Source organism: Pholis gunnellus (assembly GCF_910591455.1).
Source record: "Pholis gunnellus genome assembly, chromosome: 19".
In the NCBI taxonomy this organism is placed as follows: Eukaryota; Metazoa; Chordata; class Actinopteri; order Perciformes; family Pholidae; genus Pholis; species Pholis gunnellus.
The window spans coordinates 21,295,760-21,320,759 of record NC_136546.1 but is presented as its reverse complement, the minus strand read 5'-3'; the positions used below and the strand labels follow the sequence as shown (position 1 = coordinate 21,320,759).

Below are 25,000 nucleotides of genomic sequence, written 5' to 3'. Positions count from 1 at the left end.
CGTTAACAACGCGTCACTTTTACAGGTCGCGCGCTCGTCTGAAGAAACGTTCTTCTTGTTCTGCTAGCTGTTCTTCAGCATGAATGACACGGACTCGATCTTTAATTCGGCGTTGATATGAAAACAGAACCAACAAGAGAACTTTGACTTTTTCGTGTATTTAAACTTTAACTGTTCCGCTCGCGACCAGAAACACGCCCTACGAGCGGCAGCGAGCCGGCGGAGGAACACGGAAACGAGCCGCTCTCCTCCGAGGTTCCACCACACACAGAGCACAACGGTGGAACACATAGAACCCAACGGAACCCGGGTTACACCGAGTCTCACGAGCTGCTGGGACCTGTTGGTCTGTGTGTGGACCGTTCATGAAAACACAAGGAACTTTGAATCAAACATTTATTAATCGGGATTCATATGAGAATATAAAGGTTCATATAAAACGTCATTATTACTGTGTGTGTGTGTGTGTGTGTGTGTGTGTGTGTGTGTGTGTGTGTGTTGTACAGCAGCAGGTTCCACAATAAAACAAAACGGGAAGATAATAAAACAAGTTCATACAATAATTAGATTAATATTATCTTTAAAAACAACAATAAGCAAACAATCTAAGACAAAAAGAGGAAGACACTAAGAGACCTTAGTGAGACGTTAGTGAGACCTTAGTGAGACCTTAGTGAGACCATAGTGAGACGTTAGTGAGACCTTAGTGAGACCTTAGTGAGACCATAGTGAGACCTTAGTGAGACCATAGTGAGACCTTAGTGAGACCTTAGTGAGACCATAGTGAGACCTTAGTGAGACCATAGTGAGACCTTAGTGAGACCATAGTGAGACGTTAGTGAGACCTTAGTGAGACCTTAGTGAGACCATAGTGAGACCTTAGTGAGACCATAGTGAGACGTTAGTGAGACCTTAGTGAGACCTTAGTGAGACGTTAGTGAGACCATAGTGAGACCTTAGTGAGACGTTGGTGAGACGTTAGTGAGACCTTAGTGAGACCTTAGTGAGACCATAGTGAGACCTTAGTGAGACCATAGTGAGACCTTAGTGAGACCATAGTGAGACCTTAGTGAGACCTTAGTGAGACGTTGGTGAGACCATAGTGAGACGTTGGTGAGACCATAGTGAGATGTTAGTGAGACATTGGTGAGACGTTGGTGAGACGTTGGTGAGACCTTAGTGAGACGTTAGTGAGACCTTAGTGAGACGTTGGTGAGACCATAGTGAGACGTTAGTGAGACCTTATTGAGACGTTGGTGAGACCATAGTGAGATGTTAGTGAGACCTTAGTGAGACGTTGGTGAGACCATAGTGAGATGTTAGTGAGACATTGGTGAGACGTTGGTGAGACGTTAGTGAGACCTTAGTGAGACGTTGGTGAGACGTTGGTGAGACCATAGTGAGACGTTGGTGAGACGTTAGTGAGACCATAGTGAGACGTTAGTGAGACCTTAGTGAGACCATAGTGAGACGTTAGTGAGACCTTGGTGAGACCTTGGTGAGAACTTGGTGAGACGTTAGTGAGACCATAGTGAGACCTTGGTGAGACGTTGGTGAGACGTTGGTGAGACCTTAGTGAGACTTTAGTGAGACCATAGTGAGACGTTGGTGAGACCTTAGTGAGACCTTATTGAGATGTAGGTGAGACGTTGGTGAGACGTTAGTGAGACGTTGGTGAGAGCTTAGTGAGACCTTAGTGAGACGTTGGTGAGACCTTAGTGAGACCTTAGTGAGACGTTGGTGAGACCTTAGTGAGACCTTATTGAGATGTAGGTGAGACGTTGGTGAGACGTTAGTGAGACGTCGGTGAGACGTTGGTGAGAGCTTAGTGAGAGCTTAGTGAGACCTTAGTGAGACGTTGGTGAGACGTTAGTGAGACCTTATTGAGATGTAGGTGAGACGTTGGTGAGACGTTAGTGAGACGTTGGTGAGAGCTTAGTGAGACCTTAGTGAGACCTTAGTGAGACGTTGGTGAGACGTTAGTGAGACGTTGGTGAGACGTTGGTGAGAGCTTAGTGAGACCTTAGTGAGACCTTAGTGAGACGTTGGTGAGACGTTAGTGAGACGTTGGTGAGAGCTTAGTGAGACGTTAGTGAGACGTTGGTGAGAGCTTAGTGAGACCTTAGTGAGACGTTGATGAGACGTTAGTGAGACGTTGGTGAGACGTTAGTGAGACGTTGGTGAGAGCTTAGTGAGACGTTGGTGAGACGTCAGAGTGTTTGAGAGATAAACATCACTTCCTGTTGTGTCTTAAAGACGGTCTTTCTGGTTCTTCAGTTTTCACAGGTTTGTTTTTGTTTTGCCTTCATAGTCTGTGAGACAGCTGACTGTAAAGAACACACACACACATACACACACACACACACACACACACACACACACACACACACACACACACACACACACACACACACACACACACACACACACACACACACACACGTAGATGAAACGTGAGGACTATAACTGACCAGAGATCAGCAGCATGTTGATGTCAGACGTGATGAAGAACAACGAAACAGGAAGTGATGAAGTTCATCTTTTAAACTTCTCTAACAGTTTAATATTAAGAGGAATAAAACAGCTGATCTTCCTTGTGTGTGTCTGTGTGTGTGTGTCTGTGTGTGTGTGTGTGCGTGTGTGTGTGTGTGCGTGTGCGTGTGTCTGTGTGTGTGTGTGCGTGCGTGCGTGTGCCTGTGTCTGTGTGTGTGCGTGTCTGTGTGCGTGTGTGTGCGTGTCTGTGTGTGTGTGTGTGTGTGTGTGTGTGTGTGTGTGTGTGTGTGTGTGTGTGTGTCGGTGCTTTAAATTAAAGGTCATCAGGCGGTGATGCGTTCAGGGACACATTCAGCTCACTTTAATGAGTCAGACCCAAAGATTTACTGTTAAACCTGCAGTCAGTGAACGCCTCACAGGACAAACCACACACACACACCCACACACACACATACACACACACACACAGAGTGAGGATGATGAAGAGTAACATCTTCATCAGTGTGTTCCTGTCTAGGTCCCTGTGTGATGCCTGAAGGATCTCACAGCTCCTCCTATGACGCCTCGATGGACGAAGGTAAGAAACTCTTCTTCTTCACCTGGCTGTGGTCGTCATGGTAACGGTGACCTAGTACATTCAGGTTAATACCACAGAAGAAGACAAACCGTGTTTATTGGACCATCTGATGAGTTGCTGATGAACTTTCAGTCGATCAGTTGAAAGTTAAATTCCTGACGGTTTCTCTGACTCTGAAGAAGATCATGAGATGTGAGTGAAAGCTCCAGAACGCGCCGCTCACAGTCGCTGTGTTACTACGGTGCGTTCAATGTCATGAGGCTTTACAAGCAGCAGGGTGGAGGCTTTGGCCCTAGTGCAGCTAACAGAGCTAGCAGCGCTAACGGTGTTTACTTGAGAGCGAACCGGAGGGATTAAAAAAACCATTTTATTTTATACTAATAAAGCTCTTTATTTATTTATATATATATATATATATAGCAATGCTGCTGTCTGCTGGTCCAGTCCTCTGTCTGTCTCTCAGTCTGTGTCTGTGTGTGTGTCTGTGTGTGTGTCTATGTGTGTGTGTCTGTGTGTGTGTCTGTGTGTGTGTCTGTGTGTGTGTCTGTGTGTGTGTCTGTGTGTGTGTCTGTGTGTCACAGATCAGTCCTTGTTGTTGTCGTTGGTGGAGGGAACCGGCAGCTCTCACATCAGTGACACCAGAAACACAGCGGACAATAGAAGTCTGTCTGTCTCTCTGTCTGTCTGTCTGTCTGTAAAACAGTCAACATCAAAGAGCTACTTTAGTGTAAAACAATCTTTATTGATCTTAATGTTTAGTCGATTGGTTATTGGACACTTCTCCTCCACAGAGAGTTGGTTCCTGAGGAAGATCATGTGATTTGTCTGTAAGCTCCAGAAGAGCTACTGGCTGGTCTCTGTCAGCTTCTGGTCTAGTTTAACATCTGTGAATGGACTCTGGTTCTGATCCAGTACTTGTTGAGTTCAGTTTGTAGTCTCTGAATTAAATCTGCACCGTCAGCTGATCTGAACACTTAAACTCTAGAAACTGTTACGGTCGGTTTGTTTCTGGACCCAAACGCAGACACCGAGACGGCAGAGTAGGTGAGAAAAAGGTTTATTTGGTTTGTGTGTGGAGCCGGTGGAACATGTGGAGCAGCTAACAGACTCTAACAGACTCTAGCGGACTCTAGCGGACACTAACAGACTCTAGTGGACTCTAGCGGACTCTAGCGGACTCTAAAAGACTACATTTCCCATCAACCCTCACTGGAGTAGTAAAAGGTGGAGACCACACATTTACATTTTCTGTCTCTAATAAGCGTCTAAAGCTCGTCTTTGATACATTATAAATGGATAAAGGATGTTTTTATTGATTATTATTGGTTTAACTTTAGCATAAATATATTTATTGTTGTTAAACTTTCAGACGATGTGAGAAGAAAACTGATCACTGAGACCCAGACGACTCAATATTTGTTGATGATGATGATGATGATGATGTCATCATTAAACCAGTAACCAGTTATTCAGTTCATTGTTTAGCTTGTTTCTCTCAAACAGGAAGTGACGAATCAATCATTGATTATTGTTACGCAATAGGCTTCACTTATTACCCTCCAGATTATTATCATCAGATGAAGCACTGTGATGTCATCATAAAATACGTTCAACGCTTCATTAGAAAACCTCAATAAAAGCTGTAAATGTAAAACAATTCAGCCTGAGATCACGAGTCCAGTCCAGCAGGTGGCAGGTCTGCTCCTCACACTGAGGCTAATTGGATTAAGCCCCGTCCCCCTCCCCCCTCATGACAGGGCTGCAGGTAGATTGTCATAGACCTGGACACGCTCAGACCTGAACAGACCTGGACACGCTCAGACCTGAACAGACCTGGACACGCTCAGACCTGAACAGACCTGGACACGCTCAGACCTGAACAGACCAGATGAGTCCTGGTTTCTATGGGATCCCCGTCTCTTTCTGTCTCAGTGCTCTGTTCAAGGTAGGCTGGGATTTGAGTGTGTGTGTGTGTGTGTGTGTGTGTGTGTGTGTGTGTGTGTGTGTGGGGTGAATAACAACCAATCAAAGAGCTCCATTCAGTGAGTTATGAACGCACAATAACAGTAAACAAAGTGTTTTTAACGCTGAGAGGAGCTCCAGGGTGTTTCTGTTATTTTGTCCACCCTGCTGACACAGCCCGTCGTGTTTAAAGAGTCTGTGTGCTGCTCATGACCCCATGACCCCATGACCTCACCCCTCTGAGACGCTCTGTGACACACACTCACTCACTCACTCACTCACTCACTCACTCACTCACACACACACACACACACACACACACACACACACACACACACACAGATCAAGCAGCAGTGGTCTCCTCTGGCTTTTCATTCATCATGTCAGTTGTTGAGCAGCGTGTTGTGAACACTGTGTCAATAAAGTTCAGAGGGATTGAAGAGAGAAGCTGCTGATGTCATCACAGTAGTCATGTGATCTAACTGTCTGTTTGTGAGAACAGCTGTTTGAACCTCTGATGATGAACTCAGTTCAGTGAGTCTGACACATCACGCTTCTTCCTCCTCCTCCTGCTCCTCTTCTTTTCCTTTTTCCTCTCTCAGCTCCTCCTCCTGCTCCTGCTCCTCCTCTCTGTCGTTAAAGGAGGTGTGTTCATGTGTCTCTTCACTCTTCAGGAAACCTGAATGTTTCTTCTTCTTGTAACGTCTGAGAAGGAGTTTGTAGTGAGAGGTGATGGGGTATCAGAGGACAGGAGGAGGAGGAGGAGGAGGTGAGGCTGTGGTGAGGTGTTCATGTTCAGAGGAGGAGGTGAAGACCTCCTTCAGGAGCGGTGGAGTGTTTGTCTGCTCGGGTGAGTCGTTGCAGAGCGTCGTCAGACGACAGAAAACTTTATTTAAACTCTTAAAGTGGTGTTTTACCACAACGTTTACTTTTACCACATTTCTGTGTGCACGTGAACGCACCCTGAGCAGAGGTCAAAGTTCGCCTGTGTGTGTTTGAATGTAAACGCTGAGCTCTGATTGGTCCACACGCTCTCATGCCGTCATGTGGAGTCAACAAGTCCTCTTCCTGCTGGGTCAGTGAACGCCCCGCTGACTTCACACTGGCAGCGTGTGTGTGTGTGTGTGTGTGTGTGTGTGTGTGTGTGTGTGTGTGTGTGTGTGTGTGTGTGTGTGTGTGTGTGTGTGTGTGTGTGTGTGTGTGTGTGTGTAATGCTGCATTCAGGACACATAAACAGAACGGGAAAATCTCACAGCTGAGCTGCTGTTTATTCATTGCTGTTCACGAGGTCTGATTCAGTATAACTATATTATAATAACAACATAATAACGTTATATTATACGATATAATACTATTATAACTATGATATAAGTGTATGAACACAAACAGAACGTCCTCACAGCAGTCGGTCATATTTGATTCATTCAAATATATTTTAACAGATTGTTGTTGTTTTACTTGTTTTCTTTCTTAGCCGAGTTAGCATGCTAACTTTAAGCTATTACCACGTTTTTCTATTCTAACATTTAATGTGCAATGATAGTCTGCTAACCTTCGCTAGCTTACTTAGCTAGCTTACTTAGCTAGCTTACGTTGAACATTTCATGGCAGTCAGAGTTCTTCTTCTGTGTTTTTCTGGTGCTAATGTTTGCTGCTTGCTGTGTTCTGTGTCTCTGCTGCTCAGATATTTAGCTGACTGGTTAGCCGGTATGTTCGCTAACACCCACCAAAACCACACGGCGGCCATTTTGAGCAGCTCAAACCTTCAACATTTCATAACTTTAAACTCTAAACTCGTCTGTTTTCACACATGATGTTTTCATCTTAACACATGTGAATTATGAGGCTCTGGTTGAAGCCGCCGTGTGAAGACGTGAACATGCTCAACCTGCGATCACAACAAACGCTCAACCAATGTTACTGATGTGATCAGATGATTGATGAGGGAACCTCCTCCTCCTCCTCCTCTTCTTCCTCTTCCTCCTCCTTCACTTCACAAACTTGCTTCTTTCAGAACAAGCTTCCTGTTGACGTTTGATTTGGTTCTAAAGACGGAGTCAGAGCTGATGTTCTTCTGATGGAGATCTCTTCATTAAAGCCGTTTCCTGACTGTCTGCCCCCCCCCCCCCCCCCCCACCAGACTCCCCCCGCCTGTCCGCCGCCTCCATCAGCAGTAATGAGGCCACGCCCTCCGAGGCCTCGGACCAGCGCCCGGCAAGCCTGATCTCCACTCTGTCCTCCGGTTCCGGATCCTCCCGAGACGACAACCTCGTCCCGCCGCCGACCGCCCAGACCTCCGACGTGGACCCGGACTTGATTCCTGCAGAGGGCGGGAGAAGGGCGGGGCCACGCCGGGAGCCTGCCATTAAGGGGCGGAGCCTCGGCCTCATACACAACAACAACAACAACAAAGAGTCCACGCCGAGCCGCGTCTCCAGCCGGCGCCACCAGGCGTCCCCGTTCATCAGCAGGAGCATGGCGCCGAACCCTCAGCTGACCTACCTGGACCGGGTCATCATGGAGATCATCGAGACCGAGAGGATGTACGTTAGAGACCTGCGAATGATCGTAGAGGTGAGTCCTCGAGGACGTTCTAGTCCCGCCCCCTAGAGGACAGAGTCTCAGAGGACACGACTCCTTTAAATACATATACAGTCAGTAGAATATAGAGACTCTAGACCAGAGGACAGAGTCTCAGAGGACACGACTCCTTTAAATACAGCCGGTAAAGACTATAATTAACTGCTTAAGACCTTCTGGATTAGCTGCTTATGTAACAGTGAGGATCACAGATAAACCTGGACCCAGAGTGAAGATCTGAACCTGCAGGATGACGTCCAAACTGTACTCAACAAGACAGAGACTCTCTGACACAGAGTGACACGTGGACACTCTTCCTGCAGACAGAGTGAGACGTGGACACTCGTCCTGTAGACAGAGTGAGACGTGGACACTCGTCCTGCAGACAGAGTGAGACGTGGACACTCGTCCTGCAGACAGAGTGAGACGTGGACACTCGTCCTGTAGACAGAGTGAGACGTGGACACTCGTCCTGCAGACAGAGTGAGACGTGGACACTCGTCCTGCAGACAGAGTGACACGTGGACACTCGTCCTGTAGACAGAGTGAGACGTGGACACTCGTCCTGCAGACAGAGTGACACGTGGACACTCGTCCTGTAGACAGAGTGACACGTGGACACTCGTCCTGTAGACAGAGTGACACGTGGACACTCGTCCTGTAGACAGAGTGAGACGTGGACACTCGTCCTGTAGACAGAGTGACACGTGGACACTCGTCCTGTAGACAGAGTGACACGTGGACACTCGTCCTGTAGACAGAGTGAGACGTGGACACTCGTCCTGTAGACAGAGTGAGACGTGGACACTCTTCCTGCAGACAGTGACACGTGGACACTCGTCCTGCAGACAGAGTGACACGTGGACACTCGTCCTGTAGACAGAGTGACACGTGGACACTCGTCCTGCAGACAGAGTGACACGTGGACACTCGTCCTGTAGACAGAGTGACACGTGGACACTCGTCCTGCAGACAGAGTGACACGTGGACACTCGTCCTGCAGACAGAGTGAGACGTGGACACTCGTCCTGTAGACAGAGTGAGACGTGGACACTCGTCCTGCAGACAGAGTGAGACGTGGACACTCGTCCTGTAGACAGAGTGAGACGTGGACACTCGTCCTGTAGACAGAGTGAGACGTGGACACTCGTCCTGCAGACAGAGTGACACGTGGACACTCGTCCTGTAGACAGAGTGAGACGTGGACACTCGTCCTGCAGACAGAGTGACACGTGGACACTCGTCCTGTAGACAGAGTGACACGTGGACACTCGTCCTGTAGACAGAGTGACACGTGGACACTCGTCCTGTAGACAGAGTGAGACGTGGACACTCGTCCTGTAGACAGAGTGAGACGTGGACACTCTTCCTGCAGACAGTGACACGTGGACACTCGTCCTGCAGACAGAGTGACACGTGGACACTCGTCCTGTAGACAGAGTGACACGTGGACACTCGTCCTGCAGACAGAGTGACACGTGGACACTCGTCCTGTAGACAGAGTGACACGTGGACACTCGTCCTGCAGACAGAGTGACACGTGGACACTCGTCCTGCAGACAGAGTGAGACGTGGACACTCGTCCTGTAGACAGAGTGAGACGTGGACACTCGTCCTGCAGACAGAGTGAGACGTGGACACTCGTCCTGTAGACAGAGTGAGACGTGGACACTCGTCCTGTAGACAGAGTGAGACGTGGACACACGTCCTGCAGACAGAGTGACACGTGGACACTCGTCCTGTAGACAGAGTGAGACGTGGACACTCGTCCTGCAGACAGAGTGACACGTGGACACTCGTCCTGTAGACAGAGTGAGACGTGGACACTCGTCCTGTAGACAGAGTGAGACGTGGACACTCTTCCTGCAGACAGTGACACGTGGACACTCGTCCTGCAGACAGAGTGACACGTGGACACTCGTCCTGTAGACAGAGTGACACGTGGACACTCGTCCTGCAGACAGAGTGACACGTGGACACTCGTCCTGTAGACAGAGTGACACGTGGACACTCGTCCTGCAGACAGAGTGACACGTGGACACTCGTCCTGCAGACAGAGTGAGACGTGGACACTCGTCCTGTAGACAGAGTGAGACGTGGACACTCGTCCTGCAGACAGAGTGAGACGTGGACACTCGTCCTGTAGACAGAGTGAGACGTGGACACTCGTCCTGTAGACAGAGTGAGACGTGGACACTCGTCCTGCAGACAGAGTGACACGTGGACACTCGTCCTGTAGACAGAGTGACACGTGGACACTCGTCCTGCAGACAGAGTGACACGTGGACACTCTTCCTGCAGACAGAGTGACACGTGGACACTCGTCCTGCAGACAGAGTGAGACGTGGACACTCGTCCTGCAGACAGAGTGAGACGTGGACACTCGTCCTGCAGACAGAGTGAGACGTGGACACTCGTCCTGCATGGAAACATTTAAAGAGTAAAAAGACAAAAAAAGACGTCTTTTCTGTCCTAAAATCAAAGTGCAGAGACAAACTTCAGATGTGATCACTTGAATCTGCGTGTTGATCCAAACAGGAAGTAGTCAGTTCATAGTCAGACTCAACACTGGCCCCTGCTGGACTGGAAGAGACGCACCGTAATTTAATCAAGATCACTTCTCTCCCCCCAGGACTACCTGGCTCACATCATCGATCAGGGCGATCTATCGATCCGTCCTGAGCAGGTCTGTTTTCTGTTTGGAAACATCGAGGACATCTACGAGTTCAACAGGTGACACAAAAACAATATGAAATCAATAACACTCAATAACACTCAATAATAATCAATACTAATCAATACTAATCAATAACACTCAATACTAATCAATACTAATGACACATGTGTTCTTCCATATTTAGAATAATAATAACGTGATCTGATCAGTTTGTTTTCTTGTTTTTGTTAAATAAGAAAACAGAAAATAAAGTTTTATAATGAATGAATGTGTTATAAAGCAGAGACACGTTTATCCTGCAGCTTGAACAGGTTCCTGAACACAACACGATAAAACAAACGTCTTATTCTTTCTGATAGAAAGCGGTGAACTGATTTTGTATGAACTTTATTTAGAGAACAGTGATGACACAGCTCCACCTGCTGGTGAAGTGACCTTGTTACACTTCCTGATCGTCTTCTCTGATCTCATGAAATCTCTGGTCCCATGATCTTCAACAGCTGATTAGTTGTCATTAAATTGTAGATGTTTAAATTCCCTCATTTAGATTGAGATCATTGCATCACTAGGACGACGTGCTCCATAAATAATCCTTTAACGTCTGTTTATCATGATCCACAGCGAGCTGCTTCAGTCTCTGGATCTCTGTGACAACGACCCCGTCGCCGTCGCCAGGTGCTTCGTCCTGAAGGTGAGCTGATGATGATGAAGATGAACAGCTGAGACTCTTCATCCCTCTGAACCAGACTTCATGTTCATGACTCTGTTTCTTTTCAGAGCGAATACTTTGAGATCTACACACAGTACTGCACCAACTACCCAAAGTAAGTTCAGTCCACTACAGTCCTCTACAGTCCTCTACAGTCCACTACAGTCCTCTACAGTCCACTAACGTCCACTACAGTCCTCTACAGTCCACTACAGTCCTCTACAGTCCACTACAGTCCACTAACGTCCACTACAGTCCTCTACAGTCCACTACAGTCCTCTACAGTCCACTACAGTCCACTACAGTCCTCTACAGTCCACTACAGTCCACTACAGTCCTCTACAGTCCTCTACAGTCCACTACAGGCCGCTATTGTTCACCCCTGTCTCTACTTGTTAACCCCTTATTGTTCTGCCTCCTGGTCCAGTTCGGTTGCAGCTCTCACGGAGTGCATGAGGAGTAAATCTCTGGCTAAGTTCTTTCGGGAGCGTCAGGCGTCGTTGAAGCGTTCGCTGCCTCTCGGTTCATACCTGCTGAAACCTGTTCAGAGGATCCTCAAATACCACCTGCTGCTCCAGGTACGACATCAACACAGCTGGTATTATCATCCAGTATCATTATGATGAGGAGGATGAGGAGGATGATGATGATGATGGTGTTTTCTCCAGGAGATAGCGAAGCACTTTGACCCTCAGGAGGCGGGTTATGAGGTGGTGGAGGAGGCCATCTACACCATGACGGGCGTGGCCTGGTACATCAACGACATGAAGAGGAAACACGAGCACGCCGTCAGACTGCAGGTCAGTGACAGTACTCTGCTCACATAGTACTCTGCCAAAGTACACGTTTGAGGTACTTGAGCCAACATGGAACTGTGTTTTTCTTCAGGAGGTTCAGTCTCTGCTGCTGAACTGGAAAGGTCCGGACCTCACCACCTACGGAGAACTGGTTCTGGAGGGAACCTTCAAAGTTCACCGAGCCAAAAACGAGAGAACGCTGTTCCTGTTCGACCGCATGCTGCTGATCACAAAACGCCGCGGAGAACATTACGTCTACAAGACGTCCATCTCTGTGAGGAACGCTTCGCCCACCACACGACCGCTTGACTTGAAAAGTCTCCATGAGTTAAAGTAAAGGAGGGTCGCGTTTAACAACAGCAGAACTATTTATAAACGTATATATATGTTTATAACATACATATATATACATATATATATATATATATATATATGTTCAATAAGTAAAATACAGCATTCTAATATTCAGGTAACGGTGATGAAGGTTGTTGACATCCTGAGTGTTTTACACAACACGCAGAAGAAAATGGACAAAAGAAAATTGATTCTATTGTTATATATGATAATTCAATAGACATCAGATACTTAAAGCAGACGATATAAATCAAAGTAACGTAGTTTGACTCATCAAGACAAAGATTTTCAAACACTGCAGAAGTAAAACCAGATGTCTGTGGTTTCAGTGCTCCACTCTGATGCTGATTGAAAGTGCCAAAGACTCTCTGAGCTTCAGTGTGACTCATTACAAACATCCCAAACAGCCTCACACCGTTCAGGTGAGATCATCTACACCTGTTCACCTGCTCACCTGCTCACCTGCTCACCTGCTCATGTTTTCTTGTGGAACCCCATAATTTTATTATTTGTAGTTTTTCTAAATGTACTTATTCTTTAATCTGTATGTGTGCTCGTAGACATGTGCTGAAAATGTACATGTATGTAAATATACTATATATATTTTGATATATATATAAAATCCTTCATGTTGAGTTGATCCTTCAGTGTCTCTGGAAACTGAAATCAAAAGCAGAATGTTTTCATGTTTCCAGGCGAAGACTGTGGAGGAGAAGAAGCTGTGGGCTCATCACATCAAACGCATCATTCTGGAGAACCACCAGGCCATCATCCCACAGAAGGTCAGACACCACCAACACCAGTATGCACTCCAGTATACGCAGCAGTATACACTCCAGTATACACTCCAGTATGCACTCCAGTATACACTCCAGTATGCACTCCAGTATACACTCCAGTATGCACTCCAGTATACGCAGCAGTATACACTCCAGTATACACTCCAGTATACACTCCAGTATGCACTCCAGTATGCACTCCAGTATGCACTCCAGTATACACTCCAGTATACGCAGCAGTATACACTCCAGTATGCACTCCAGTATGCACTCCAGTATTCACTCCAGTATGCACTCCAGTATACACTCCAGTATGCACTCCAGTATACACTCCAGTATACACTCCAGTATTCACTCCAGTATACACTCCAGTATGCACTCCAGTATGCACTCCAGTATGCACTCCAGTATGCACTCCAGTATACACTCCAGTATACGCAGCAGTATACACTCCAGTATGCCCTCCAGTATGCACTCCAGTATTCACTCCAGTATGCACTCCAGTATACACTCCAGTATGCACTCCAGTATACACTCCAGTATACACTCCAGTATGCACTCCAGTATACACTCCAGTATGCACTCCAGTATGCACTCCAGTATGCACTCCAGTATGCACTCCAGTATACACTCCAGTATACGCAGCAGTATACACTCCAGTATGCACTCCAGTATGCACTCCAGTATTCACTCCAGTATGCACTCCAGTATACACTCCAGTATGCACTCCAGTATACACTCCAGTATACACTCCAGTATACACTCCAGTATGCACTCCAGTATACACTCCAGTATACACTCCAGTATGCACTCCAGTATACACTCCAGTATGCACTCCAGTATGCACTCCAGTATGCACTCCAGTATGCACTCCAGTATACACTCCAGTATACGCAGCAGTATACACTCCAGTATGCACTCCAGTATGCACTCCAGTATTCACTCCAGTATGCACTCCAGTATACACTCCAGTATGCACTCCAGTATACACTCCAGTATACACTCCAGTATGCACTCCAGTATACACTCCAGTATGCACTCCAGTATACGCAGCAGTATACACTCCAGTATGCACTCCAGTATACACTCCAGTATGCACTCCAGTATACGCAGCAGTATACACTCCAGTATGCACTCCAGTATACGCAGCAGTATACACTCCAGTATACACCAGTACATACTCCAGTATACACACCAGTATACACACCAGTACACTCCAGTATGCACTCCAGTATGACCAGTATCAGCAGCAGCATCAAAGGTAGAAATGATTGTTGTCTTGTGTGTTTCAGGCTAAAGAGGCCATCTTGGAAATGGATTCCATTTGTAAGTCAATGTTGAATGTTTGTATTAAAAAGTGTACAAATGTCGTGGTGTCCGTCCGTCCTCGTGGTGTCCGTCCGTCCTCGTGGTGTTTGTCACATGAACTGTGTATAACTGAACGTCGATGTTCTCACCTGTTCTCACCTGTAGACCCACCCAGGTATCGGTTCAGTCCTGAGCGGCTGAAGAAAGCTCTGTCCTGTCAGTCTGACGAGTCTCCACCCGACGGTCATCAGGGACGACGACAGTCCGGTAAACACAAACAACTTAAACTACTTCCTGTTGATAGATGTGATGAACTACTTCCTGTGATGAACTACTTCCTGTTGATAGATGTGATGAACTACTTCCTGTTGATAGATGTGATGAACTACTTCCTGTGATGAACTACTTCCTGTTGATAGATGTGATGAACTACTTCCTGTGATTAACTACTTCCTGTTGATAGATGTGATGAACTACTTCCTGTTGATAGATGTGATGAACTACTTCCTGTGATGAACTACTTCCTGTTGATAGATGTGATGAACTACTTCCTGTTGATAGATGTGATGAACTACTTCCTGTTGATAGATGTGATGAACTACTTCCTGTTGATAGATGTGATGAACTACTTCCTGTTGATAGATGTGATGAACTACTTCCTGTGATGAACTACTTCCTGTTGATAGATGTGATGAACTACTTCCTGTTGATAGATTTGTTTTCATCTGTTTTCTTCAGAGCCGATCAAAGGAACACTGCAGAGCAGCAAAGGTACGACTTCACTGACACTAATCCTTAATGATTACATCACGAAGTCAAAGATAATATTAATAATAATGTGTTTAACCAATCGTCATGTCTGCTTTTCTTCTTCTGCTGCTGATTCTCCTGTTGATCAGTCATCCTGAAGGTAAGAAACATGAACGATGTCTTTAATACTCCTCCTCTTCCTCCTCTTCCTCCTCCTCTACACTGTGCTGACTCAGCATTGTGTGTGTGTGTGTGTGTGTGTGTGTGTGTGTGTGTGTGTGGGGGGGGGGGGGGGGTGTTCCAGAGGGGGAGTGTCTCTCGCTCGCTGGGCGAGTGTGAGGAAGACCATGAGGAGGAGGAGGAGCTCTGCAGCAGGAAAGACTCAGTAGAGCGACTGATCTCTGTGGAGGAGGAGGAGGAGGAGGAGGAGGAGGAGGAGGAGGAGGAGGAGGAGGAGGAGGAGGAGGAGGAGGAGGAGGACTTCACCGGCTCCGTTCTGGCCGCCGTCTCCTTTTGGGCCCAGACTCTGTTTCCAACAGGCGTTACCATGGTGACGATCTCCTTCCTGTTTCCTCCATCCTCGCTGCAGCTCCCTAACACACTAAAGGGACCGTCGCTCACTGCCGGAGCTCTCGGTTCTGCTGCATGAGCTTCATGTGGTGAACTAACAGCAGCTTCAGTTCATTCAATAAATAAACGAGTTCAGCTTTTATTCATATTAATGTAATAATAATTTAACTTTAATTAGCAGCATACAAATAACATTTAACCTTAACTATTGAATATTATGTCTCCAAAACAAGAAACAACAACCAAACTGCTTCAAATTAAATCCAATTATCTCACTACTCATCATCATCATCATCATCATCATCATCATCATCATCATCATCATCATCATCTCAAACATGTTTCACTTTGAGGACCCGTAGCGCCATCTTGTGGTGAAGAGGAGGATTTCTTCTTCTCTGGTGCTGAAGAACTTCCAGAACTACGACGGGACAAAATACAAAAGTGCTGAGAATGAAAAGATGTAAAAGCGAAACGAATGTTTCCGACTTCTGAAGCTGAGACGGAGATCTGAAGAGCTTCAGGAGTCTTGTTGCTCATTCGGTCTGAAAACAAAACCACGTCTGCTTCCTGTGGGGCTTCTTCTTCCTCGCTCCCCTCAGAACAGGATGGTTCTGTGGTTCTGGGGTTTAGATGTTTGTTTGTTTTGTTCTGCAGCTTTTTTAACGTCTGTCGTCTTGTGTTTGTTGAAGGAGGCAGATGGAGGCGGAGTCTCCTCTGAAGGCTGCAACGAGAAAAATGGCCGACTTCCTGAAGAAGACGAGCCAGGTGGAACCGAACCGACGTGCGAGCCGGTAAATGAGAGCACAGCGGACCGCTCGCAGGTTCGATACCACATGGTCCTCACAGCTGGGTCACCAGCATCCAGCAGCTTTCCTGCTTTAGTTCTTCTTCAGTGCCGTAGAGCTGGTCTCACTTCTTAAAGCTGTTCTAACCATTCATCCTGTCTTGGACTTGTCTAGCCCTCCACGGATAAGCTGCCACCAGAGAAGACGTCAGAGTCTGAACCAACAGAAATCCCTGAACCAGAACCCTCCTCCGATCCCGACAGTTTGTCTGCTACTCGTCCCGGGATCTCAGCGTCCCCTCAAAGGTCAGAGGAGCAGAAACCTGAAGGAGATCCAGAATCCACGGAGCAACCGTCCTCTGCCGCACCTGATTCAGACTCAAAGACCTTGAGTAGTGGGGAATCCTCCTCCTCCGAGGATGATGAGGAGGACGCGAAGGAGGCGCCGGTGAAGAAGGGTGAAGCCGCCAGCATCCTTCCTTCGTCTGTCCTGGACAAAGCCAGCGCCATCGCTCAGCACTTCACCCCCAGCATCAAACGAGGCACCCTGGTCCAGGACGACGCCCGCTCCCCCGGCTGCGCCTCACCGCGGCTACTCAGCAGGACCGGCAGCAGCCTCAGCCTCAGCCTCAGCCCCGAACCCGCCGACAGGATGTTGAGGCTCAACAGTATCTGTTCTGATCCCGCAGAGACCTTCGGCATGACAGATTTGACCCTGCTGTCTCCTCGGGACGACGACCTCTTCGACGCTGACCGAGGCATTCGGCGGCGGAGGAACTCCACCCTGTCCAAGCAGGACCAGCTGCTCATCGGCAAAATCAAGAGCTACTACGAGAACGCAGAGAACGAGGATGCCACCTTCAGCCTCCAGCGCAGAGAGAGTCTGACCTACATCCCCACTGGGCTGGTCAGGAGCTCCGTCTGCCGGCTCAACAGCATCCCAAAGGATGAAACCGTCCAGACGAATCCCTCCACCTCCACCACATCCTCCAGTCTGGAGTCGAGCTCGGCTTTACCCACGGATACCTCGGGTAACATGGTCTCTAGTGACTCTTTGGACTGGTCTAATCAGAGAAGCACGGATCCAGAAGATTCAGAAGACAGCCGCTGGTCTAGATCTCAAAGCTTGCAGGACAATCCATCTGAGGACGAAGAGTTCAGACCTTCCTCTGAAATGATCAAGATCTGGCAGACGATGGAGCGAGAGATCGACCGATCTCAAAGCGACGGCGGAGGGCGCAAACAATCCCAAGAAGCTCCGAGAGGGACCGGCACCAGCCTCTCTGACGCGACGAAGACCTCAAAGAAGAGCTGTGACGAAGAGGGCGGAGCGTCTGACCTCAGCACCATCACCGAGGAATCCGCGAGTCCTTCGCCCCTCAGGCTCAGATCCACCGCCGTGAGTCGGACAGGAAGTCTGAAGGACGCCATGAAGGTGTTTGGGGACGAGGCCGTCGCCCTCAGGGCTCCGGTCCCTCGGGTCGCCCGGCTGAACGCGGGGGGGGGGGGCGGCCGGCGAGGACTCGAACCAGCTGGACGACGGGGACAAGACCAAGAGCAAAGTCCTCAATCTGGCCCGCCAGTACAGCCAGCGGATCAAAACCACCAAACCAGTGGTCCGACAGCGGAGTCAGGGAGTCCTGATGGGCAGGAGGACTTTATCCTGTGTGGTGGAGGAGAAGGAGGCTCTAGGTACTGTGATGTTTAGGGTTCTGTTCCTCAGATAGCAACCGTTGTTGGGCCGCCATTGATTTTCACAAATTAACAAACTTCGTTTTAATTCACGACACAAGTTGTTCCTGAACATTCACTGAAATACTGAAATGAGCAGAAGTTAAGTATTTACAGAACATCATCAGAACGTTTATGATAAAGATGTAATATTTCATTAAAAAGGAGTAAAAGTGAGTGAAATACAAGACACAAAGTTAGTTCCTAGTTAGTTGGTTAGTTAGTTGGTTAGTTGGTTGGTTGGTTGGTTAGTTAGTTGGTTGGTTGGTTGGTTAGTTAGTTGGTTGGTTGGTTGGTTAGTTGGTTGGTTGGTTGGTTGACTTAGTGAAATTAAAGCGTCAGACGGATACACTAAGCTGGTAGTTTTATCAGTTCTGAGTTGTGAGTCCAGCGGGTCCAGAACCTCCAGCAGAGGATCAAAAAGAATGCAGTGAAAATAAAATTCATTAAAGAAAAACTGGAATAAAAATGTAACTTCTTGATGTTTTGTGTTCTGCAGGTAGACCGAACCAGACTCTGCTGGTTTCTCATGACCAGGCCACCTCTCTACCGCTGAGCCCCGTGGACCAGATCCAGAGTCTTTCCTGCAGCTCGGCGGTCGTGGATCCGGGTCGAACTCGCTCCCGCAGTCCTCTGAACCCCCTCAGTGACCCCCCTCCCATCGAGGTCTTCCACTGGCCCGACGTCCGAGAGCTCCGCTCCAGATACTCGGACCACGGCGGCCCCCAGAAGAGTCCCGTCGGCCGGAGTCTCTCCATCCCGGAGCAGATGTTTGTCGGAGATCTGAGGAGGCGCTCCAGCTGCTCCTCCGGCCTCCTCCTCACCGCCGGGGCTTCTGCCGAGGCTCCCTCGTACGGCCGGGACGCCGGCAGAGAGGAACGCAGGAAACGTCTGCAGAGAGCGAACTCTCTGGACCCTCGGCTGAGCGGAGCGCAGAGGACCGAGCTGCAGAAGCTCCAGGACCAGGTCGCTATCGGAGACCACGACGGCTACTACGTGGCGGCCGAGGCGCCGCTGCCAAACGATGAGGAGCACAAGATCATCGTGATGGAGAAGCTTCCAGAGGCTGAAGAAACACGAGAAGACGAGGACGACAACTACATCCAGATCCGTTCACCCACCAGCAGGGAGAAGATCTCCATCATGGCCGTCATCGACCGCTGCCGCGTCTACCAGGAGTCCGACGAGTACAAACAGAGGGAGGACGTCAAAACCAAAACTGAGCTCGCCGCCGCCGCCGCCGCCGCCGCCGCCGCCGCCGCGGTGTCGTCCTCCAACCGTCGGGACGATGAACCGCAGACCGCAGGATCGAACTCCGGACCGAAGACAGAAGCCGGTCAGCAGAGCGTCGTGAAGAATCTGAGAGAACGGTTCCAGAGCCGGAGCTGAGAACCAACGCATCAGAACCTAAAGAAACTAAAGATATGTAAATAATCATGTTACTACTAATACAAATATATTATTCTACAGCAGACAGATTATTCACTGAGATTATGAAAGAATCATTTTAAGCATCATTTAAACTTTTCCAGTGTTTAGACGACTAAACGTCTTCAGAGAGCGAATTACAAAGATGTGTAAATATCTTAAAATGACCTTCAGTCACAATATTAGTTCAAAGTTATGTGGTGAACCGGCTCATATTATACTATATATATTATATTATATTATACTAAAGAGTCTAAATCAAAGCTGAGGATTTCTTCACAGATTCTTTTGTGTACATAAAGATTTTAGAACATTTTTAGAAAAGAAACAAAAGGGAAACATGAGACTTTAGACTCTAAATGAAAACACACTTCAAACTAACGTTAACGCGTTACGTTCACAACGAGTCGCCTCTAGATTCAGCAGAACCATAAAGAACCAAAGAGGACTTAAAGGCAGAACGTAGAACCAGACACCTGGACGGACTGAGAGCTAGCTCGTTAGCTAACAGCTAGCTCGTTAGCTAACAGCTAGCGTGAATGTCATGACGATCTTCTGATAATTAGATGTGTTAAAGACGGAAACAACGTTAAACGTTCTTTTAAAAACCCGCTCACATAAACACGGACGCTAATAATCCATATTCTTTCATTATGCAAATTACCTGAATAATTTCACCCTCAGTATACAAATTATTGTTGATTTCTATATTTTTGTGCCTTTTTTAGTTTTTCTATTTCATGTGACGTTTTCTTTCTTCGTGTATTTATTTCCTCGTACGTTTTAGCGCCTTGCTCGGTGGCTCGCTGGCACATCTGGGACTCAAACCTGTGACTTTCTTTTTAACCACTGTTCCACCCGGCACACCATGTTCCTCCTATTTATTTCACCTGATGTAGAAACAAGTCTGCCGTCTGTATTTCTCTAACTGTGTGTGTGTGTGTGTGTGTGTGTCTTCTGTTCCTTATTAAAGCCACTGAGGATCAGCAGTGTTTGTGTGATTAATATTATTATATAAATATTATTATATCATTAATATTATTATATAAATATTAATATATCATAAATATTATTATATAAATATTATTATATCATTAATATTATTATATAAATATTATTATATCATAAATATTATTATATCATTAATATTATTATATAAATATTATTATATCATTCATATTATTATATCATTAATATTATTATATAAATATTATTATATCATAAATATTATTATATAAATATTATTATATAAATATTATATCATTAATATTATATAAATATTATTATATCATAAATATATCATTAATATTATATAAATATTATATCATTAATATTATTATATAAATATAATTATATCATTAATATTATTATATAAATATTATTATATCATAAATATTATTATATAAATATTATTATATAAATATTATTATATCATAAATATTATATCATTAATATTATTATATAAATATTATATCATTAATATTATATCATAAATATTATTATATAAATATTATATCATTAATATTATTATATAAATATTATTATATCATAAATATTATATCATTAATATTATTATATAAATATTATATCATTAATATTATATAAATATTATTATATAAATATTATTTGTGAGTTTTCTTCTAAATCCACATAAAGTAAAATTCGTGCCATCATGTGTTTAGTTAGAGCCGAGGTGACGCTCTGCAGACAGCTTCAGTCTTAATATAATGAACATTACACAGATGGAGAAGAAGAGGATCAGCTCAGTGTATCATTGGACGTCCTCCACTAGGGGCGGGACCAAGCTAACCCTGAGCCAGGCCTAACAAGACCAGGTGGCTAGTTTACATCAGCGCCGTAGTGACGCAACGACGGCGTTTAAATCACCGGTCTAGTTCATCTCATCCATGAGACGGGACGGGTACCGTTAGGTTCTACTAGAACTGTTATCGATACTCTGATCTCTACTTTAGTATTTCATTCTTCTCTTCCTCTTTTATTGTGTTTGAGACAATCAGAGCTCGACAATGTTTTCTTCTCTCTGATCGTGACGTGAGTCTCACGCTGTACTGAGCCGGGGACAAAGAGACAAAGAGACAAAGAGACAGAGACAAAGAGACAGAGACAATGAGACAGAGAGACAAAGAGACAGAGACAAAGAGACAGAGAGACAAAGAGACAGAGACAGAGAGACAAAGAGACAGAGACAACGAGACAGAGACAAAGAGACAGAGAGACAAAGAGACAGAGAGACAAAGAGACAGAGACAACGAGACAGAGAGACAAAGAGACAGAGACAAAGAGACAGAGACAGAGAGACAAAGAGACAGAGAGACAACGAGAGAGAGAGACAGAGACAAAGAGACAGAGACAGAGAGACAAAGAGACAAAGAGACAGAGACAATGAGACAGAGAGACAGAGAGACAAAGAGACAGAGACAAAGAGACAGAGAGACAAAGAGACAGAGACAAAGAGACAGAGACAACGAGACAGAGACAAAGAGACAGAGAGACAAAGAGACAGAGAGACAAAGAGACAGAGACAACGAGACAACGAGACAGAGAGACAAAGAGACAGAGACAAAGAGACAGAGACAGAGAGACAAAGAGACAATGAGACAGAGAGACAGAGAGACAAAGAGACAGAGACAAAGAGACAGAGAGACAAAGAGACAGAGAGACAAAGAGACAGAGACAAAGAGACAGAGACAACGAGACAGAGACAAAGAGACAGAGAGACAAAGAGACAGAGAGACAAAGAGACAGAGACAACGAGACAGAGAGACAAAGAGACAGAGACAAAGAGACAGAGAGACAAAGAGACAGAGACAGAGAGACAACGAGAGAGAGAGACAGAGACAAAGAGACAGAGACAGAGAGACAAAGAGACAAAGAGACAGAGACAAAGAGACAGAGAGACAAAGAGACAGAGACAGAGAGACAAAGAGACAGAGATTATTACATCATGATGTAATGATGATGTAACGATGATGATTATTACATCATGATGCTTCATAACAAACACTATAATCTGTAGAGGAACTAAAGCTGTCAGATAAATGTACTATAAGTATTTTTACTACAGAGATGTGTTGGAGGAGAATACTTTACCATTGTACTTCAGTGTAGTACTTCAGTGTAGTACTTGAGAGTAAATGTACCTCGGATCTCACTCATACTCACTCATCGTTCATGTGACCGAACTCGGTGTCACAACAGATCTTCACTTCAGCTTCCTGCAGTCTGAAAGTTCACGCTTCAACGACATCGCTTCATCCTCATCCCAGAGTCCTGACACACACACACACACACACACACACACACACACACACACACACACACACACACACACACACACACAGCTCTACTGTATTGAAAGCAGAGACTCAGAGACTGAAGCCTCTGAGATGAAGGGAAGTCGCTCAGAGATTTGATCAAATATTCAGAGTTTATTAAAGATAGTTTATAAAGAGTTTATTACTGAGTTTATTACAGAGATGTACTCGCAGTACTGGGACTCAGCTCGGGCTCAAAGACCCGACTACAGGAGATACACAGTGAGTATCACAGCTTATTATTATTGTTACGTTCACGTTAACTCTGACAAACAGGATGCCAGCTCCTGACTTTCAAATTAAAACCCTGATTATAAATGTAAGTTATAAGTGCTGTAGAGAACCACAGTTAAATAAAAGATCATGTGATCATCTCAGCGTGTTTTTGCTCTCCTAGTTTTACTTTTTCTGCTTTTACTTGAATGCAATACTTGCGTCCATGCTTTTATTTTGAAGGTAGAGTCTTGTGACCCGTCTGTGTGTGACGTCATGATGAATTCCTCTGATCACCAACAAGAATTCATTTAATCTGAGATTAGTTCTAATCCGAGTTCATTAAATCCAGGTTTAAGACTGAAATATGAGTTTAATCTAAATAAAGGTGTTTGCTTCCCCAATTTAAAATCAATAAATATACATAAAATATAAATATGAATATAAATAGGACCTGGTAAGAAGGCTAAAAAACACCCGGCGCTAGCTAGCTAGCTTGTTAGCTAGCTAGATCAGATAAGATAAGACTCAGTTAGTCCCGCAGTGGGACATTTACAGCGTTACTCATCATGTTGGCTGATTTAATGAAGTTAAATGTCCAAATAATAGAAGATAAACCTCCAACATGTTGAGTCCGTTAACTTGATCTTCCTGCAAACAAAGGCCGTATTTCTAAGTTTAACCTGATTCACTGAGAGTTTAAAGTTTGATCACATGTGTAAATAGGTCATTGATTTCTAAGAGAATAACTTTTAGTCTTTAGTCTGAGTTTAACTTCAGGAAGTTGCAGCTCATCCTGGTTATTATCAGGCTGCCTAAGTTTAGAGAGCTGGTTGGTTTCATCTAATTCAGTATCATCATAACAATGAACGTTGTTATGAAAAGACTTCCTGTCTTCACGAGAGTCCTCCTGTTGGTGGACTCTACAGGTTCAGTGGTCTCTACAGGATCAGTGGTCTCTACAGGTTTAGTGGTCTCTACAGGTTCAGTGGTCTCTACAGGTTTAGTGGTCTCTACAGGTTTAGTGGTCTCTACAGGTTCAGTGGTCTCTACAGGTTCAGTGGTCTCTACAGGTTCAGTGGTCTCTACAGGTTCAGTGGTCTCTACAGGTTCAGTGGTCTCTACAGGTTCAGTGGTCTCTACAGGTTTAGTGGTCTCTACAGGTTCAGTGGTCTCTACAGGTTTAGTGGTCTCTACAGGTTCAGTGGTCTCTACAGGTTTAGTGGTCTCTACAGGTTTAGTGGTCTCTACAGGTTCAGTGGTCTCTACAGGTTCAGTGGTCTCTACAGGTTCAGTGGTCTCTACAGGTTCAGTGGTCTCTACAGGTTTAGTGGTCTCTACAGGTTTAGTGGTCTCTACAGGTTTAGTGGTCTCTACAGGATCAGTGGTCTCTACAGGATCATTGGACTCTACAGGTTTAGTGGACTCTACAGGTTCAGTGGTCTCTACAGGATCAATGGTCTCTACAGGATCAGTGGACTCTACAGGTTTAGTGGTCTCTACAGGTTTAGTGGACTCTACAGGATCAGTGGTCTCTACAGGTTCAGTGGTCTCTACAGGATCAGTGGACTCTACAGGATCATTGGACTCTACAGGTTTAGTGGACTCTACAGGATCAGTGGTCTCTACAGGATCATTGGACTCTACAGGTTTAGTGGACTCTACAGGTTCAGTGGTCTCTACAGGTTCAGTGGTCTCTACAGGATCAATGGTCTCTACAGGATCAGTGGACTCTACAGGTTTAGTGGTCTCTACAGGTTTAGTGGACTCTACAGGATCAGTGGTCTCTACAGGTTCAGTGGTCTCTACAGGATCAGTGGACTCTACAGGATCAGTGGTCTCTACAGGTTCAGTGGTCTCTACAGGGGACTGACCCGGTTCCTCTGTTGGACTACAGGTGGTGGAGGGTCAGACTCTTCTTCCTCTGGACTCACCGTTCAGCAGGAAGCG

At 45.9% G+C, this 25,000-nt stretch overlaps 2 protein-coding genes across 2 annotated transcripts in view; both read left to right on the top strand.

Annotated features, from left to right (window-relative positions):
• Window positions 1-20,474, top strand: part of LOC306711748 (pleckstrin homology domain-containing family G member 3-like) — a 20,641-nt gene extending 167 nt beyond the window's left edge. Inside the window, 18 exon segments of the mRNA XM_079180765.1 lie at window positions 3,011-3,070; window positions 7,173-7,606; window positions 10,245-10,345; window positions 10,911-10,980; window positions 11,067-11,113; window positions 11,426-11,576; window positions 11,667-11,798; window positions 11,887-12,069; window positions 12,479-12,571; window positions 12,845-12,931; window positions 14,221-14,254; window positions 14,402-14,503; window positions 14,975-15,007; window positions 15,136-15,146; window positions 16,027-16,380; window positions 16,519-17,841; window positions 17,843-18,035; window positions 18,574-20,474. Of these exon segments, the coding sequence (XP_079036891.1) occupies window positions 3,022-3,070; window positions 7,173-7,606; window positions 10,245-10,345; window positions 10,911-10,980; window positions 11,067-11,113; window positions 11,426-11,576; window positions 11,667-11,798; window positions 11,887-12,069; window positions 12,479-12,571; window positions 12,845-12,931; window positions 14,221-14,254; window positions 14,402-14,503; window positions 14,975-15,007; window positions 15,136-15,146; window positions 16,027-16,380; window positions 16,519-17,841; window positions 17,843-18,035; window positions 18,574-19,463 (4,287 nt within the window). The 5' untranslated portion in view covers window positions 3,011-3,021 and the 3' untranslated portion in view covers window positions 19,464-20,474.
• Window positions 20,475-22,999: 2,525 nt separating this feature from the next.
• LOC306711047 (kinesin-like protein KIF26A) overlaps window positions 23,000-25,000 on the top strand; it is a gene marked incomplete at both ends in the record, with an annotated part of 31,039 nt that continues 29,038 nt past the window's right edge. The window contains 2 exon segments of the mRNA XM_079179819.1: window positions 23,000-23,059; window positions 24,948-25,000. The exon segment at window positions 24,948-25,000 is cut by the window's right edge and continues 220 nt beyond it. Coding sequence (XP_079035945.1) covers window positions 23,000-23,059; window positions 24,948-25,000 — 113 coding nt within the window.